The sequence below is a fragment of the Chinchilla lanigera genome, unplaced genomic scaffold (genome assembly GCF_000276665.1).
Source record: "Chinchilla lanigera isolate Chin_1 unplaced genomic scaffold, ChiLan1.0 scaffold00004, whole genome shotgun sequence".
NCBI lineage: Eukaryota > Metazoa > Chordata > Mammalia > Rodentia > Chinchillidae > Chinchilla > Chinchilla lanigera.
Window position 1 is genome coordinate 19,510,440 of NW_004955405.1, and position 19,866 is coordinate 19,530,305.

Consider the following 19,866-nt stretch of genomic DNA (forward strand, 5'->3'; position numbering starts at 1 on the left):
TATCATCACAGAGCACCCCTTTGTGAACATAACAGCTAATCAGAGTTCTAAACAAGAGGTAGCAGTCTGGAAAGGGGGTAAATGTTTCAGGCATAAAATAAGTGAAAATCTAAGGCTTAAGAGAGAACGGGATATTCAAAGAACAGAATGGAGGTAAGCACGGCTAAAGCTGAAATCAGGGAGAGAGTAGTAGGAAATGAACACAGAAGTCACACCATGGAGGTCATCTTAGATTGGGTAGGGTTGATTTAGCTTAAGCAGTAGCTCTTCAGACATGTATCCACTGGCTATAAGGGCAGATGTAGCTGTTGTCATGTCTGTTTTCTTGTGATTCTTTGTTTACTCATCCACTGTAAGAATTAATACTCTCTGAGGTACCTCTAAATGTCTCTTTCTTCCTTCATCCTTACAAATCTCTCAGCTTCTTGAAGTAGCGAAACCATATTTGTCATTGTATTCACAATTCACTACAGAGTAGCTGGCACACAGTATGTGTTTAATGTACATTTGTTGAATGAATGATAGTTAACTAATGAGACTATTCAGGAATGAATAGAAGTCTGTGCCTGCGTGGATCCATAATTTTTCATGAATCTAGATCTCTGGACCACTGTTACCGTTGTTCAAGACTTGCTTGGTGTGGTTTGGGGCAAGCAAACAAGCCTGAATCCATAGGCTGAAGGGTATTAATGACAAAGGAGGACCTTTGGGGCAAAATGACACCAATCTGAATATTAAGTAGTTCTTGACTCAAACTGTGCATAGAAATTACCTTGGGTACCTTTAACAAACATCAGTTCCTAAGACCCACCCCAAACAAAATAACCAAGAATCTCCAGAGCAGTGGCTTCAACCTTGGCTGCATACTGGAATCATGTAGGAAACTTTGAAAGACACACAAGCCTGGTTCGGTCTCACTGCAGAGAATCCAATGTGACCGGCACAGGGTGAGGGCTGGGCATGGGGCTGAACAGTAGCCGAAGTGAAGAGCGCTGCTCTAGTCAGTCACCCTGGGTGTTTTTAGATCATTGGATCACTTGAGAATTTGTTTTTAAACCAACCTGCTACATCAGACCAATTAAACTGAAAACTCTAAGAGTGGTATCTATTTGTCAGGTATTTTTTAAGGTTTCAGATAATTCCTGTGACCATCTGAGTTGAAAAAATGTGGTTCAAAAAAAGAGTCCTCAAAGAAACCAGATACACCTGCATTTGACTTGTAAAAGGTAAGCCTATTCTGTTACATTCGGTCATTTCTAGTCCTTCTGCAAGGTACCTGGGAGAGGAGAGAAAATTCATGAAAAATTGCCATTCTTTTGGAACAGAGTATGTGCTGGCTATTTTGCTTCTCTTCTACCAATTACATGAGGTAGTTTTGGAAAGAACCAGATGAAGTGAAGATGAACATCTGCAAAGGAGACCAGCTCGCCCTGCCTGTTTGCCTGGGAAATGGACAGGTGACCTCCAGCCCGCCCTGTCTGTCTAACTGACTAGAGGGAAAGAACTGGAAAGCAGTGACTACTGGAACCAGGACTGTCTTGCTGGTGCCCCCCATGCCACGCCTACCACCAAGGGAGATTGGGGAAACAGAGGCAGTGGTAAAGGACAATAGAAGTCCAAGAACCACAGTTTGAAGAGATAAGTCCCTCCCGTCTAGGCCTTCTGGTGCTGGAAACCAAAAGGTGGTAAGTGAGAAGTGGACGTAAGACCAAAGTTTTAAACAGAAACTGGGTTCCCTTTGGCTCTGTTCTGGAAACCTGCAAGGCCAGGTTCTGGAAGGAAGCAAGAAAAGTCTTCAAGTCAGCAAAATGCTTATTTTTACAACCACTGCAATGAAGTGTGTGGTTTATTCACAAGCCCCCGAAGGTTCTTGTTCAGAAGCTCCTTAGGGTTATTTTATGAAATTATTCTACAAGTTCGGTTACTAACACAGCTGTTTGGGTGTACTAGTGTGGCTCAAATGAGGACTGCAGGGACTGCCAGCAAATCAAACAAAAGCAAGAACAGCACAACTTTTTCTCCCTGAAATAGTCTTCTCACTTTATCTGCTCATACACAGATTAATATTATCATCCCGTTATGTAATTAAAATACCTGATTTTATCAGAGCCCTGATTCCCTTCACACAGCAGGTTCAATTCACTCCCACTCTTTAAAGACAATGGTAAAGGTAACTTTTATTTAACATCCAAAAAGTGAGTTTATCTTAATCCATTTTCTGCTGCTGTAGTGGGTAATTAAAAAATAAAATACATTTATTCTGCACAGTTCTAGTGACTGAGAAGTCCATGACCAAAGTGCTGCATATAGTGAGAGCCTCACTGCTGTATTATAATATGATAGAGGCAGTACATGGCAAAAGAGAAAGTCAGAGCTGGCTTTTACGTCCAAGCTACTCCCAACATGACTAACTCACTCCCTCACTAACAGTGCATGTTGGTCATGAACCTATTCATCAACGCAGAGCTTTTGGGAACAAATTTCTTCTAAAAGGTCTCACTTCTTAACACTATTTATTGCAATGGTAATTACATTTCAACATGAAATTTGGAATGGACAATCAAACCACAGCGTTTGCTCCAGGCCTCCTCTAAATCACATCTTTCTCACAAGCATGATAAAACATGTTTATTCTGTCTTAATGGCTCCAAAAGTCTTAATTTATTCCAGCACCAACTCAAAGGTACAAAGTCCAAAATCTCATGTAAATTTCATGTAAATCAAATATTGGTGAGACTCAAAGCATGATTCATCGTGAAGTAAATTTTCTCTCCCTGTAAACTCATGGAAAAAACAACAACAACAAAACAGCGGATCTATTTCCAAAATCCATGGTAGGACAGGGTAGACATTCCCATTTCAAAAGAGAAATAAGCAAGATGATAGGAATAACTTGTTCCAAGTAAATGTAAAAAATAATAGGAAAAACCATTCTAAGTCTTACAGGGGGAGAATAATCTCTTTTAACTCCTTATGCCACAAACTGGGGGCATTAGTGCAGGAGGTGGAGTCTTATTCCTGCAGCTTTTCCAGGCAATGCTTCAGGTGGGTAGCTCTACAGTTCTAGGATTTTGGGATAACCCCACTATCCCAGCTCTGCTAGTCCCAGCTCTTGGAGTTGGCTCTACTTCTGTGACAAGTGTCTGTCTAGACACCCAGGTAGTCTGGAACATCCTTTGAAATCTAACTGAAGGAAGCTGTGCTCCCTGAGATCTTACATTTTGCATATCTGTGGACTTCACCTCATGTTGATGCTAGCAAGGCCCACCACCTACATTCTGCATAGCAGTGAGCTAAACTGCAAGGACCCCTTTGAACTGTGGTTAGGTTCATTGAGAAGCACTGAGCAGCAGAGGCTGGTGTAGCCCTGCTCTATCCCCTAACGCCATTCTGCCCTCCTAGATCTCTTGGGCTGAGATGGGAGGGAGGAGTCTCTGAAATGCCTTCTTGGACTTTCTTTCATTGTCCTGATGAACAGTATTTAGGTCACAGTTAGCCATATTAATCTCTTCAGCAGACAGTTGCTTAGCCACCCCCCTCATATCTTTCCCCAAAACAACTTTTTTCTCTACATGCCCAACCTTGAAATATTTCTAAATATTTTATTCTATTTCCCTTTTAAATATATATGCATTTTATTTGTTTAGTTACATATATACCATTTTAAGTTAATTGCTTTCTCACTGCAGGTGATCAAAAGTACTCACACAACCGCCTGGAAGTTTGCTGCTTAGGTATTTTATTCTTGTAGGTATCCTCCTTCAGAATTCTCAAGGTCTATGTTCCATAAAGCCCCAGGATGTGGACATAATTCATAATTCCACCAAGTTCTTAGCAGCTGTATAATAAAGATGATCTTTGCTCCAATATTCAGTGCCTTAGCTCTCATTTTCATCTGAGACCTCAGCAGAAGGGCCTTTACTATCTGCACTTCTATCAACATTCAGATCATGACCGAATAAGTAATCTTTAAGAAGCTTCACATTTCCCCTAGTCTTCTCTTCTTTTGAACTCTCACCAGAATCACAGTATGTTCCATTCATAGCAACACAGACTTTTGCTAGGTTTCTCCTGTAAATTCTTCGAGCCCCTGCCCCTTACCCAGTTCTAAAGCTGCTCCGTATTTTCAGATATTTGTGCAACAGATCCTCTTCTGGGTAGTGATTCTAAGTTAGTCTGTGTCCTGTTGCTATAGCAGGACACCACAAGCTGGGTAAATTATAAAGAAAAAAAATATATTTCTCATAGTTCAAAAGGCTGGGAAGTCCAACAGCATGGTGCTGACAATTTCACCATACCATAATTTCACAAGAACTTCACCTGCATCGTAAGGTGACAGAAGAGGCAGCACCGCATGTGAGACAGAGTGCTCTTGTGTAACAAAGCCACTCTGGTGTATAACTGTATGACTAAGCCCCTCCCTCAATGATAGCACGAATCTGTTACTGGCATGATCTGATCACTTTATTGTTTCTACTTAATATTATTACAATAGCAATTAAATTTCAACATGCTTTTTGGAAAGGACATTAAAATTATGAGATAGAGTCAATGGATGCTAAGAGCTTTACATCTTTTAGCCCAATTTATCTTTGTAATAACTATATACTGCAGTAAATACATTTTACACATGAGAAAATCAAAGCTCAGAGAGTTCACATAATTCACTAACAAGCAGAAAATCTGGGTTTGGAGTTTAGGTCTGAATGATTCTAAACCTCGTGCCTATTATCTTTATTTCAATCACAATTTCCTTTTAGCAGCTTTATCTTCAGTGTTTAATACTTTTATAATAGCTCTGTGCTCTGCAGGCTGTCTTGGTCAGAGGCTGAGCTCTTAATTTTTCTTCTTTCAGTAAGGATTAACCTATATGCATTTACCAATAATACCTTTCTCAGGTAGCATTCACTGATAAATGTGGTTACTTGGAGAGCTTTGAAACGATAGAATGGAGCGGTTCTCAGCCATGTTGCCCACTGGACTTGGAGCACTGAAAAACACACAAGCCTGGCTCTTATTCACATGAATTTCTAATTTCACTGATCTGGGGAATGGCTCGGGGATCAGGATCTTCAGAGCTTCTCCAGGAGTACAGTTGTGTGGATAATCACTGCTATAGAATCTCAACACACTCTGGGAACTTTAAGAACAATGTTATTTACAATACTAATTGCTATCACACATAGTATTTATTACATCACTGGGAAATATTTTACTTCTGTGAGCAGCACTTTGAGATAGGTACTATTGGTATACCCATTGTACAGAAGAGAAAATTGAGACCCATAGAATTAAAATAATTTCTCTAAAAAAAGAAATAGTGAATGGAAAAACTGAAATTTGAGTCTAGCAGTACAGCTTTAGAACTGGGGTTACATTTCAGATGTGGCTCAGAAATCTATGCATAGTCAGCTGTCTGCATCTGCAGATTCAAGCAGTAATGGGTCAAGATATAGCTAAGACTCCAAGGACTGTGCATACGCTGTACATGTATGGACGTTTTTGTTATTATTCCCTAAACAATATAGTGTAATAACGATCTATATAATATTTGCATTGTGTTAGATATTATAAGCAATGCAGAAATGATTTAAAGTAATGGGAGGATGTACTATTCCATGCGATATAAGACTAGTGCATCTACAGGCTCCATGACTTGTGGCTGCAGGAAAGGGTGCTGTCATGGAACAAATGCCTGATAGACCCTGTGGGGGAGGGGTTGTAATTAAAATTTTTTTCCAGGACTACTACTTAACCAAGGATGCTAATAGAGATTAACCTAATCAACAAATTCTTCCTTAGTATTCTTAAATTTTAGTCAACTCAAAAAATTTCCCCTGTCCATGTATTTTTAAAAAATGCAGACTTAAAAAAAAACATGCTGAGGTATTGCCTTAAAATCAGCTCTTAGGTGACATTAAGTAGGCATTATGGGTGGATCTGATACAAGATGTGGTTCACAAATGCACTCCGCAAGTTACTGAGTGTCTGCTAACTGATTTAGAACAAAGTGATCTTACGACCATCATTTATTCAGTGATTTCTTACCTTACTTAGATTATCTTTTAAAATCTTCACTAATATATAGAGAGATTATCATTACTCTTATCATGAAGTTAAAGAAAACTAAAAAACAGGATTTATAAAGATGGGTTATCTTACCCAAAGCCATACAACTACTAATGGTGGAGCCAGGATTCAAAACCAACTACATTAGACTTTGCCCATGCTTTTATATTCCTCTCACCTGACACTTAAAATGAGTTGGAAATAAAACAACCAAGGAACACCAAAATTATTTTTTCAATATAGCAACACAATCTATTGGGAACTGATCAAACAGCCATAAACACTGCCCAACGCTTCAGATTGTATTTCAGTATAATCAGTATGTTCATAGCGATATTGCTGGGTTATTGAAAAACAATCAAGTCATAATCAATAGCTGGCAATAGTAAGGAAACAAATATTGCAAACACTGTCTTCAAAGCAAGTGGAACATTTTAAACAAAACAAAGACAACAGGAAACTACTGGGACTTAAGAGAATATTGGAATTTCGATGGAATGAGTTCTAGGGATCTTGAACCATCCAATTATGATCTTTTTATTCTTTAATGATGTTTTGATTAACTCACTTGACATTTAGAATGTGCAATTTGACCCATGACTCATCTGAGATGGAACTTGGATAAAGAAGGAGCTGGGTCATTTAAAGCTATTGGCTACAGATGCTACAAAAATTTATTGAGCATAATAGCAAACAATATGAATTATCTACCCCCAAGCCATCCACAGCCCTCTTTTGTTCTTCTACTACAGAAACTGGAGCATGAAGACACTTTTCTGTCCAGGCTCTCTTGTAATTTTCTCAAGTCATTATGGGTAGAAAGCCACAGGGTATGGCTTCCAAGGCCTTTGAAATGAGTGAGCTGGCATAATGCCTTCAGAATTTGCTCTTTATTCTCTGGCTCTTTCCCCCTTCTCTTGACAGCTATAATGTGTTAAAATGACTAAAATGAAACCCCCATTCTTTCATCATGAAAATGCGTGTCATGTGCTAAGGAGTGGAGAACAGCAAAAAGAAAGGTACCCAGCATTTGATGTCATTATTGGCCTGTTACATTATTCCCGCCCTCTCCTAACCCCATGATTCTTCTCTGTGAGACAAATACACATTCTACTATTTGGTTTTCAACCAAATGCAAGCCATTTCAAACGAAAGCACATGACTTCAAAAGCACTGTTCTAGTTTTTGAGGATAAGATTGATGCTGCTGAGAATCTAGAGTGAAACATGGTGGGTGGTCCTTTGACTAAGACAGCCATGGAAAATTGCTTTGGTAAGGTAGTATTGGGACTAAGAATTTAATATTGAGAAGCTGCCAATCCTATGACAATCCAAAGGAAAAGCATCCGGACGAGGAGACTAGCACAGGCAAAACACTTAAGGTAAGGGGAGCAATCTTAAGTGCTAGGTGTGACAAAACCAGTGTCAGCAGAAGACTGTATTTAAGGTAAAAAACAATAGTAACATTGGTGTGCTAGTAAATGATTAACGACATGCTTTTGAAAAACACATAGGCAAAAACAAAAAGGCCCAGATTTATAGCATTTACCAATTTCTTTGGTGTAAATATTTCCATCACTGTCAGTTTTCAGCTACCAAGATGATGTCACTGGCTTACAAAATTTTAGAATATTTAATAGTAAACTCTCATAAGCCAGGAAGCACTAGCCCCAGCACCCAGCTGGAAATACAAGTCTTACAAGTAAACATGGCCCAAATATTGTGCAAAGATTTCATAAGAGGGTTACATTTCAGTATAATTGGTTAAGAAAGCTATTAAAGTGTATCTGGAAAAGAATGACATGATTATATTCATGTTTTATAAACATTACTATAAGTATTTGCAGCATTAATCATAGAGGATCCACAGTACACACAAAGTAATAGCTGGAAAGAAGGCTTTCTGGTGACACCGGCCAGCAATGGTGGCAGCTGAGCAAGAAGGCAGCAGTGGGAGTGTGACACAGAGGTCAGCTGTAAAGAACAGGTGAGCAGAAGCACAGACAGTGCCCTCACAAGTTCCACAGAGGGGTGACGAGAGTCAGCAGAAAGGGACGCATTAGTGCATACAGTCATATACCTTAGCAGCGCTACATAAATAATTGTGGGTATTACCCTACCTGTAAGCAAACTGTGTCAACAAATTTAATAATACCACAAATAAAAAGGTAGTAACACCTGAAGATATTTATAGCTAAAAGGATGGACCTTGAGACCATACTCTTAAGTGAAATAAATTGGACACACCTGTGTAAATACCACATTGTCTTTCTAATATGAATAACTGAAAGTGTACATAAGAATCAATAGGTATAATAAATATTGTGAAATAGGAAGAAATTATTCAAAAGGAAAAAGGAACTAGGGAGGGGGAGGGGCAAAGGAAAGGAGATGAAAAAATGAGAAAAGAAGGATAAAATGGAAATAAAACTTTGTAAATGAAGGCAATAGGAGTTGAAGGGAGGGGAAGGGAATAGAAAAAAAAGAATCAAGATATAGTGTATACAAGTACAAGCACCTTATGATGAATGTGATCATTATATATATATCTAAATTATATCAAAAATTTTAATAATAAAAAATTCCACTTTATATTTATTACCAAAAATTGAATGATCTTTTTTTCCTTGTGGAATTTGGGTCAACAATTAATATCACACAAAAAGTTTGACAATTCTATCACTTTTGCATCATGTATATAATGATAAAATCCTGGCCTGGACTTCTGAAAGAAGAGACAGTGAGATAATTATTTTCTTACATATAAGAAAATAGCTATTTTCTTATATGTCTTAAAATATTGGACACAAAAAGAAGCCAAATTCTTTTGTGGACGTGTTTGTCAAACTCACCACCACTAAGCAATTCATACTACAGAATGACAAGCTGCAGTTAAGAGAGGCTCTGAAATGCAAGGTACCTATTTCATTTGAAAATGATTACTTTCCCAATAAACAAATCTTTAGGTACACAAAGCTTAAGATAGAGTTTTCTTTGTTAAACAATTGCTGTTATGTCATTGGAATGAGCGATGTGTTCCCAGTTTTTCTAGGAATTATATTCAGCATGTTGTTTCTTTCTTCCATTTTTGATGTCATCTAATTTTCTTAACCAAGCAGCTAAAAGTGAAGATTGATTTGCCTACCATCACCTTCCTTTCCGTATGCATTTTCTTTTCTTTCTCTTTCTTGTATTTGATATCTTTCTTTTCTTGTGCATTCTTGTCTCACTTTTCTATTTTACCTGGTATCCATGACTTCACATAATTATAGCCAACTACTGCACAGCCTTATTCCTAATCACGGTGATACCAGTTTATTTCATTTTTTCTTGTTTCTAACCTTGTTTCTAAACCTGCACGGCACCCATGCAAAGGAACACCTCATTTAGTTGAACTTTGTGCTCTGTTAGGAATTAGATCTGGCAAAGGTATAGTTTTGGATGTCTGAAGGCTGAACAATCTAGTGTCCTCCATTACACTAAATAGTGGAGCGTGTATTTCCTGCTATTTTTGTACCACTGTTTCACTACTATGACAATTGCAAACTTACAGTGTTTTGATGAACAAAACTGTTGTATTGAATTATATTTTCCTACACCGATATCACTCCTACACCTTAAATGTTAACAATGATAATGTCTAACACCATTTGGTAAAATTTAGATTTATTACAAAAATGTGAATTCTGAAGAATTAAGAGCCTGGAACCTATCTTTCTATAATGACCAGATTTATTCTACAAGCAAGAGAAGGAAGAACCAAGGAGTATGACTGGAAGGTAAATCAGAGTTCATTTTAGTGCTCATAAAAATATTTAGGGAAGTCATTTTCCTAAGCTATCTCAAGGAAGTAATTTAAGTGCAAACTATATTTTGCATGCAAATTCTTTTTCTGAAATTGCTTTTATTTTATTGGCCATGCTGGGATCAAACTCAGGACCTCTCACAAACTCAGGACCTCTCACAAGTGCTCTGCAATTCAGTTACATAAAATATCTTGAAACTGAATATAATGAATACTTATTCACTGATCAGTTAAGTGTAGTAGATGTGTAGCTGCAGGAATATAGTAAAACTATCATGTACAAATTAGCAATATGATATCTCAGTAACACACAACCTGCTTCCTGGCCTGTCTGTCCACACACTGTGGCTTACTTACATTTTGCCTATGACTCCAACTGATTTTAGATTTTTCTTTTTACGGTACCAGGAACTGAACTCAGGACTTGTGCTTGCCAGGCAAGTGCTGCGCTGCTGATCTGAGATGCAGCTAAGGTAAAAGAACTGAACTTTCACAGAACTTTGAGTTTAAATTGAAGTGTATATATTCTACCTTTCCTTCCATACCTTCTCATCTATCTAATAATGTCTTAGTAAAAAGTAAATAATTATTTTCTTATATGTCTTAAAATATTGGACACAAAAAGAAGCCAGTTGTAATATTTTCCTAGTTTAGTACATTAAAAACCACCTACATTTTATATTTGTAATGATTTCATCTATGCATTTGGTCAAATTGGGAGTTTCTTTTCTTGCAGTTGTTATCAGTAAACCCCAATTCTCCTTTTCATCATGCTCCAGAAATCCGGAAGTTACTGTGATACATCCATCAGACTGAGTGTTTTCAGAAAGCTTGTTATAAAAAAAAACCTACAAATTTAAGTTTCCCATCTTCAAATGCAACTGATACTAGAAAATGAATGAATATTTTCATCCAAACTGACACTTTGATATATTATTTTGCTATCAAGCTACTTAATAATGCACTTCCTCTTTTACCTTATCACTATTATATCATACTGTCACCCAATTTCTTAGTACTTTGGGAATTGTATGGTGAGGTTAGCATGGTGGAATCTGCATTTTTATTTAATTTAATTTATTTTTTTATTTTAAAGAGAATAATAAAAAAAGAACAGTAGCAAAATACCAACAACATAGACAAAAACAAAACAAGGCACAAACAATAAAAATGATTCAGAGTTTCAGAACAGAATGATAGCAATTAACAGTGGCTCTTGTATTAGCTATTGCTATCCTCAATGAAGTTGCTCAGATTACCAGGTGGAATCTGCATTTTTAAAGGATGATTAAAGGGCAAAGAGAAGGTTGGTACTTGCAGCATTTTATGGGGAACAGTGCATGTATTTTACTGAGAATATGATTATTATCTAGCAACCTAAAAGATGGCTTAAGATTTTAAGTTTAAAAAATCATAAACTAATGAATTTTTTCTTACTATTTTAGATAATCTGGAATTGCTTTGTCAGACTTTATTGGTGTTTCTTTTGTAAGCCAAATATTGGGAATAGAAAAGAAGGAAAAAGAATTGTTTGATAACTTGCTTCATTTGTATAGCAAACTAATAGTACCTAATGAAATGACATTTAAATGGAAGTACAGTTATATCATATATTTGAATAAATTTTAAGCACTATCAAAAACCAACCAGACTATCTATTACAAAATAAGTTAATATCTGGTTTCATGTGGTAAGAATTTCAGTTTACAATTTAGACATTTTTCTGCTTAAAAAAGTCTTTTATAATGTGTATGCTTTTAAGGTTATCAATAATTTCTGAAATTCAAGTGTGCTTACAAATATAATTCAAAATAATTTAACTGAATAATTTTAGATTAAAAATAAACTGTCTATTGAAAAAATGTATTTACTTACTGATTCAACATCGCACCTTTTATGATGTATGACATGATCCTGTAATACACGCACATACCATGGATTAGCCAGGCAGAATCAATCAACGTACACCTCATCTCACGTAATTTTTGTGGTGAGGAAACTTAAATCTATTTTCTTATTAATTTTCACGAATGTAATACCTTCTTACTAATCATAGTTACCTGTTATACAATAGAAATCTTGAACTTATTTCTCCTATCAAACTGCTTTTGTATCCCTAGACCCCCAGGTCTTTCTCTCCCTCCAAGCTCTCTCTAAACACTGTCCTGCTGTCTGCTTCTCTGAGTTCCATGTTTTCAGACTCTACATTATAAGTGAAAGGTATTTGTCCCTCTGTGCCTGGATCATTTCATATAATATAATGTCCTTGACATTCACTGATGTCACACATTACAAGATTTCTTCCTTTTTTTAAAAAAGTGGAGCAGTATTCCATTATGAATATTACTCCAAATTTTCTTTGTCCATTTATCCAGTGTTGATATTCATTTACCTTGATTTATCAACTCAGGTTGATTCCATATGTTAACTATCGTGAATGATGTTGCACTGAATTTGGAAATGCAAATGTCTTTTTGACATATTAAGTTCCTTTCCTGTGGATATCTACCCAGCAGTGGAAGTGCTGGTTCATATGCTGGTCCTATTTTTAATTTTTAAGGAACCTTCATAATACTTTCCATAATGGTGACATGTCTTCAGAGAAATGTCTGTTTAGGTCCTTTTCCTGTTTGGCCACTGTGAGCCTACCTTCTAAATCCTGTATTTTATTTATAAATATATATATTTTATTCTATTCTACTTTTCTGATTTATTTTTTATTTTATATTAAATCTGTTCCTCTAATAAAGTCTAACTGGTACAACAAACTCATCAATTTTTAAAAACAGATACAATCTATTTGTTTTTGAGCAAATTACATTGCCTGTGTCTATGAAAGAATTCATCATTATTTTCTAAATTGTCAATGATACCAAAAATATGCTTACAACATAGCCTCATATTTTTCTACTTCCTGTTTCATACATAATATGGATAATGTCTATATCTTTCCATTTTACATAGAGTTTAACAGAAAATATAAATTATTTTCAAGATCACCCACATGACTATAATTTTATTTGTATAAGGACTGCTGTGGTTTGGATAGTGTCGCCCAAAGGCCCATGTCAGCTTCTAGTCTGTCACACTCTGGGAGAGTGGTGGAACATTAGGAAGTGAGCCTAGGAGGAAGTCTGAGATTGCTGGATGTAAGCACTCAAAAGGGGATGATGGGATGCCAGACTCTTCCTCTCTTACTGCACAGGCCATGGGGTTAAACAAGCCACCTCCTCCACCTACTCTCAACATGAGGTATTGTGTCATAACACTCCCAAAGTGATAAGGCCAATTGTTCATGGACTGAAACTTTGACAATTATGGGTTCAAATAAACCTCTTTTCTTTAAAATGGATTTATCACAGGTATTTTGTTATAAGAATGAAAATCTGATCAACAAGAGGGCAGTCTGATGTAAGTAAAATTTAAACTATTATCTAATGCCACTATTCCTCCAACTTTTAAATGAAATGAAAAGGGAAGCAATGTTCCTGAGGTAATTCCTGGAAGCAAGCACTACCCTGATACCAAAACCAGAGAAGGACCCAACCACAAAAGAGAACTACAGGCCAATCTCCTTAATGAACATAGATACAAAAATCCTCAATAAGACACAGGGAAACAAAATGCAACAAATCATCAAAAAATTTATACATCACGATCAAGTAGGATTCATCCTAGAGATGCAGGGAAAATTCAACATATGCAAGTTAAATATAATAAACCATATTAACAGAACCAAGGACAAAACCAACATGATTATCAAATTGGGATAGATAGTCTTTATCTCCATCTGGTAAAAGCTTTCTATGACAAATCAATAACCAACATCCCACTAAATAGTCAAAAACTGAAAACTTTCACTCTACAATCAGGAACAAGTCAAGGATGCCCACTATCACTCCTATTTTCAATAGCTCTTGTATATTTACCTTTCTACCTTTTCTTTCTTCTTTATCTAATGACCCAAAAATCATTTAACTTGGTATCCTATTGTTATTACACTTTCAGAATTTCTTCTATCCCTTAGAGCCTATTCTCTTAGGAATAATCTATCTACCTTTGTCCAATGACTGCTGCTTATTATTTGAGGTTAAAGTGTTTAATTGAAATAATTTTATCTATCTATCTATCTATCTATTTATCTATCTTAGCTCCTATTTGTAATACATCATAGTTACATTCATTTGGGGAGACTAGTACGGGTATAGAATTGATCATTTTCAATCACTTTACCCTCTCCAGCCTTTCCTCTTCCCCTGAGGTCCTTCCACATCTCAAAAAAGTCTGCCTTTTTGTTTCTTATCATCTGTCATTTGCTTTACTTTCATTTATTTATGAATGTTTCAGGTTCCTTATATAAGAGGAGCCATGTGATATTTAACTTTCTGTGTCTGATATATTTCATCTAACTCAAGTTCCGCCCATTTTTCTGCAAGTGACACGATTTTAATCTTCTGTGTGGCTGAATGGTATTATATATATACAGATATATAAATTTTTATTAGCATATGTTTGCAATACATAATGATAACACCTTCATTGTGAGTTGGTATATGTACATATCATATCTTAATACTTTTTATTTCCCTTCCCTCTCCTTTCCATCCCCTCTCTTTCCATACTTGTCCCGTTCCTAAAAAGTCTACCTCCTTGTTTCGTGTCATCTATCTTTTCTCTATCCATTTGTCTGCTGATGTTTACCTAGGTTGTTTCTAGGACTTAGCTATTTTGAATTGCACTCCTATAAACATGAGGGTGCATGTATCGCTACAGTCTGATGTCTTTAACTGTGGAGAATACACCCAGGAGAGGTACAACGAGGTCAAATGGAATTACTAATTTTAGTCTTTGAGGAATCTCCATGCTCATTTCCATAGCAGCTGTACTAATTTACATTTCTACCAACAATATGGAAGTGTTCTTTTTTTCCCCACATTTATTCTCACTAGCATTTTTTTGTGTGAATGTGTGTGTTCTTGACAGATAACGATTTTGAATGAGGTCAGATGGAATCTCAGAGTCCTTTTGACTTACCTTGCCTTAATGGGTAAAGATGAACATTTGGTACAACCTTATAACTGCTGGGCGATAACTAAGGGGAAATGCTTGAAACCACTGAGGCCTTGACGTTGTCACCAGTTGCACAGGAAACAGTATGAAGAATCAACAAATAGAACTGCATCAAATTAAAAAGCTTCTGCACAGCAAAACAACAGAGTGAAGAATGATGTGGAAAAAAGTTTTCTGGCTGCTTTTCCGATATTCTACTATATAGAACATATAAATAACTCAAAAATATCATCCCTCCCAAACTAAATGATCTATTCAAAAAATAGGCAAATGAACTGGACAGACGTTTTTCAAAAGAGGAGATACAAATGATCAATAAGTATCTGAGGTTCAATTTTTACAGAAGGAGCTGGTTACACCCCAAAAGTACTACTAACCTTATAACTACTGTGATATAAAAAATCTAAAGCCTAAATTTGTATTCTACAGCCCAGATACCAAGACACAGTAGTCTACATAGCATCACTTCTGGAGTATCAAAAGCATCTCAAATTTAACTTGTTTAAATTTCAATTTATGGTCTTTCTCCCCAAGTTTTCCATTTCTAGATTAGTCTTTTGAAGAATAATATTTCCTTCATCCAGACATTTCTATGCAGTTTAGAAATAGGTAGCTATCTTTGGGTAATCCTTTCCTAACTGTATTCCATAGCTAATTCATTTGTATCCCTGTTAATTTTACCATTTTATAGAATGTCTTGAGAATCCATCTATTCAGTCATTGTCACTTGCCTGGGCTACTGCAATATTCTTTCAACTAATCTCTTCATTTCCATTTTGGCTCATTTTAGAATCTATTTTCAATCCAAAAGGAGTATTTTTTTTTCTCAAGACACTGTTCTGATGGATATTACTTCCCGATTTAGAACACTTTAATGGCTCTCCGTTGCTTTTAGAGCACCAGGCTCTCCTTTGAATCTTTACCGTATTCTCACTTTTTTATTTGCCATGATCTTTCTTTTTATCTAAGATACCTTCTTACACTCTTTAGCACTGAATACTAACTTATGCTGCAAATCTCAGGTCAAACATCACTTTTGCAAGAAATCTTTCTTTAGGATATTCTGCATGTTATCTTTTCACTGAATTCTTCTTTCATAAATCCAGGCAACACATACTAAGTACTATCAATAAATGCTTACTGTATGTCATTTTCTTTCATAGACTGTTTCTTTCCTTGATGGTACTATCATTTTTCCAATTTCATATTTACCACTACCATTATTTGATTATGATCTCTGTGCCCTAGTGTATAAACTCCATGAGACCAAGAGCACAGACCATTTTTTCTACTTCCCGGATACTCACTTTAAAGACTGTTACATGGCAGATACTCATTTAATATTTATTGAATAAATAAAGGAACAAAAAGGAAAACCTGTCTAGAGCACGAAGGAAATATTTTGGTGTATGTTTGCTGGCTCAGTGCTAATAAATATAAACTTTGCAAAAGATTGTTCAGTGATTTTGTAATCCTAATGTAATCTCTGTGCATGCAAATGCATCAGAAAAACATTTTAAGGTAATTTTGATGAAGTGTCACAAAATTCACATTTGAAAGTTGAGTAGAATATATGCATGAGGCCTTATTAAAATATTACAGATGAAATAATTAATTCTTCAAAAACCGATGCAGCAACCTTCTATTTCATTATAAGTTTGATATTTTCCTATGAAATGAAAAGAAGAATAATCTTATAGACCAGCAGAGTTCCTCAGAATCAGACTTCTACCTTTCCCAGTTCATGAGTCAGTGGACTCTAATTGATACAGCTGCAATTGAGCAAATGCAATAATCTCAAAATTCCTTGCCCAGCAACACTTTGAATTCATAATAAGTAGCTTGGTTTTATTCCAATTGGGAGAAGATGAAATAAAATAATCTTAGGTTTGTTTTATCTTTTGAACAACATAAGATCCCAGCACTTAATTCACTTTTAAAAAAATACAAGGCAAGTTATTCATGTATAAGTAAGTTTCCATTTGGAAGGCATTATTTTTTTAAAATGGTACGAACACAAACCACTCCTGCTATAATTTACTATATGTATCTTTTCTTTAATTAGACATAAATAACATACCTTAACTCAGATGCAAGTGCTTTGCCACATTTTATTAATGCTTTAAATGTATTCATTGTTCTATTATATTTCTCAGGGGTATTTCTAACAGATAAGGAAAAATTGAATATAACCTCCATAGGAATTCCTCTTCTGTCAATACATATTAATTCATGTAAACAACGCAGAAGAAAATTATTTTGCTGCTTTATGAAGCACCAATAGGTGGAATGGCTTCCTGTCTTTAGCTGACATTTCAATAATAGAATGCCAACTCAAATGCCAAAGAAGTTTGAAAGCAGTGACTAAGAAAGGCACACTGTTTACTTGAAAATCACTGTTTATATAAAAGACATTATGTTCTTCTATATATAGAGATAGGGGTGAAGACATATCTAAAAAGAGGTTCAGATTCATGAAACATTTTAAAGTCAATTAAAAAGGAAATCAGTATGGTTATTTTTCTCATTATTCATCGATCTCCTTTTAAAAATACACTGTATATAAAATACACACTCTAGATATTTTAAAACTGGACAGATTTTAAAGGTTACCCAAGCCAGTCTGCACAGAAGTGCAAAGAGAAATTCTTTCTGTGGATTCAATCACATAAGTGCAGCATATTATGCCCGCATTTTTATTGCATCATCTAATAAATTAATAAGCTGATGAACTATAAAACTGAAATATGCATTCTAGGAACTTTAACACATTTTAGTAACTTAAATCCGAGCAAAAATAGGAATAAAACATATGAGCTTCTTGGAGAGAAAGAACCAGGATTTGCTGTTTTTATTTGCAGTCCAAATGACAAATGCAAGAATTCACCTGGTAGGGAGTGGATTGAAGAACACACAGGCGCCTAATTCATAAGCTACAAAAAACAGTATACGGGTGACCATCTGGGAAAAACTGGCTGACTTAATTTTCCTATGAGCTTTCCGTCTGCTGCGTATTTCTCTTCCAAACTCCGCATCCTGACCTTGAAAATGCATCTACATATTCTGCTGCATGAATTTCCTTCTGCACAGAAAGGCAGGAGGGCCTAATTATGCAAAGAATATAAATACAACAAGGGACATCATTGTGTTGCATTAGATCCAATCTCAGTTTTCTGACTTTTTAAAAGGTTTTGCTTCTGGTGATGATATTCTTCCAGCCTTTCAACCATTCTATAACTTCCTATACTTTCCACCACATACCTGCATGTGCTGATAAGCATGGTCCTCAGATACACTTGCTGCATTGAGCAGGGGGGTTCACAAGAATGTACAGAGGGAAGACCCGTGAGAATGCTGGAGAGCAGATGGGATTTTAGTCTCGCCTTCCTGATGTGGACACAGTGGATTGTGAAGCAGTGTCACAGGAGGAAAGGAAAGCTAAGCCGTGAGAGATTCCAGCTTGCCAAAAAGCAAGGACTGCTCAGGCATCCTAAGTACGTCAGGATTTTGGAAAGGGGGCATCACCCGTTATTGCCTTGCTGAATGAATATGCAGGGCAGATCTTTCACTTGGCTTTCTTTTTATATCTCAATTTGAATACTGATAATTACGTTTATCAAACAAGAAGTACTTACTTTCAAGTACTTGTTGCCACAACATTCCTATATGTATATTTTTGCTGTATCATACTTTTTATCCTAAAGTAAATCTGCAGCTTCAGTGTCCTTAATTCATGCTTTAGTGGCTCTGAGGTTAATCTCTACCAATATGACAACTATGCTTCAGAAATCTGCTTCCATCTTGAGCACTTTTCCCTAGTAGAAGCACAAATAATAAGCAGTTGTCTCCCAGCATCTTAAGTTTCATTAAGTAGTAAGCTAACTTTGTCACCTTTTGCACCAACATGCTTCTTTTGTTCCTTTCCTTATTTCCACCACACATTAGGCAATAAGTACACCATTAATATCCTTCCTTCCTTGCCACTTTCGGAACTTCTTCTAAATTCAGCTCCTATCATCCAGATTACCACAATAATGCAGCCCCAAATTATCAACTTCTACAAAGAATAATAAGATTCTTGAATAAAGAGCTTCATGGTCTGCATATCCATGCCATTTAGAGAGTCACAAAGTATACTCAAGGCTACATCTACTAGTTTTGTAAAACAAATATGTCCTAATTTATTTTATTATGGTCCTTTCATTCAAAGTAACCAGAATAATATTACGACATTGACTCTTTCAACATATTCAATACATGTAGCAACTAATTTTCACATTAGTTAATAAATATGTAACTCAGATAATTTTATTCATCTCCCTTGAATTCCCACTCAATTTCTCATTGAAAGCTAAGCACGTCCATCTGCAACATATGTTTTTCCTTCTCTTTCATGACTTCGTTTGACTCTATAGCTCTCCAAATGTGAAAGGTTAGCATCCTTTATACTACAACTTTCCATCCTCATTTCAAAGAAATGCGCTGCACTGAAAAAGCACAAACTGTCACCCAGCAATGAAGTGATCTTTCACATATAACTATGGTGCTATGGAGAATCTCTTTGAATGGTTTCTGATACTCTCTCTTATTGTTGAAGAAAAATATATTGTTTTGGGGGGGTTAATGATTTGTACAAACTTGCTTTTGAATATTAAAACTATCTGTATTGCATAGTTTTAACAAATTGATTTATCTTATTGCACATTTGTTCTTTAATAAAGGTGGTGTGTGGAACTTACATAACTGAGTCAGCTGGAGAAATACTAAGTAGATGAGGAATGATAATATTATCTGTCATTTCATTTTTTACCCATATTAACATGTTCTCATCCAATTTAAAATGAAGAGCAACATCTGTTGAAAATATTTAACTGTAAGCAATTTATGTTATAATTTTAAATGAAAATTACACGTAAATGAGCA

The 19,866-nt window shown here is 35.8% G+C and overlaps 1 protein-coding gene across 3 annotated transcripts in view; it reads right to left on the minus strand.

Annotated features, from left to right (window-relative positions):
- Positions 1 to 19,866, minus strand: part of Lin7a (lin-7 homolog A (C. elegans)) — a 145,715-nt gene that overhangs the window by 107,438 nt on the left and 18,411 nt on the right. Inside the window, exon 1 of one of the 3 annotated variants that reach the window (XM_013517946.1) lies at positions 18,579 to 18,658. The exons of the other annotated variants lie outside the window; for them this stretch is intronic. Coding sequence (XP_013373400.1) covers positions 18,579 to 18,603 — 25 coding nt within the window. The 5' untranslated portion in view covers positions 18,604 to 18,658. Of the gene's footprint in view, positions 1 to 18,578; positions 18,659 to 19,866 lie in introns of those variants that run through there. 3 annotated transcript variants of the gene reach the window in all.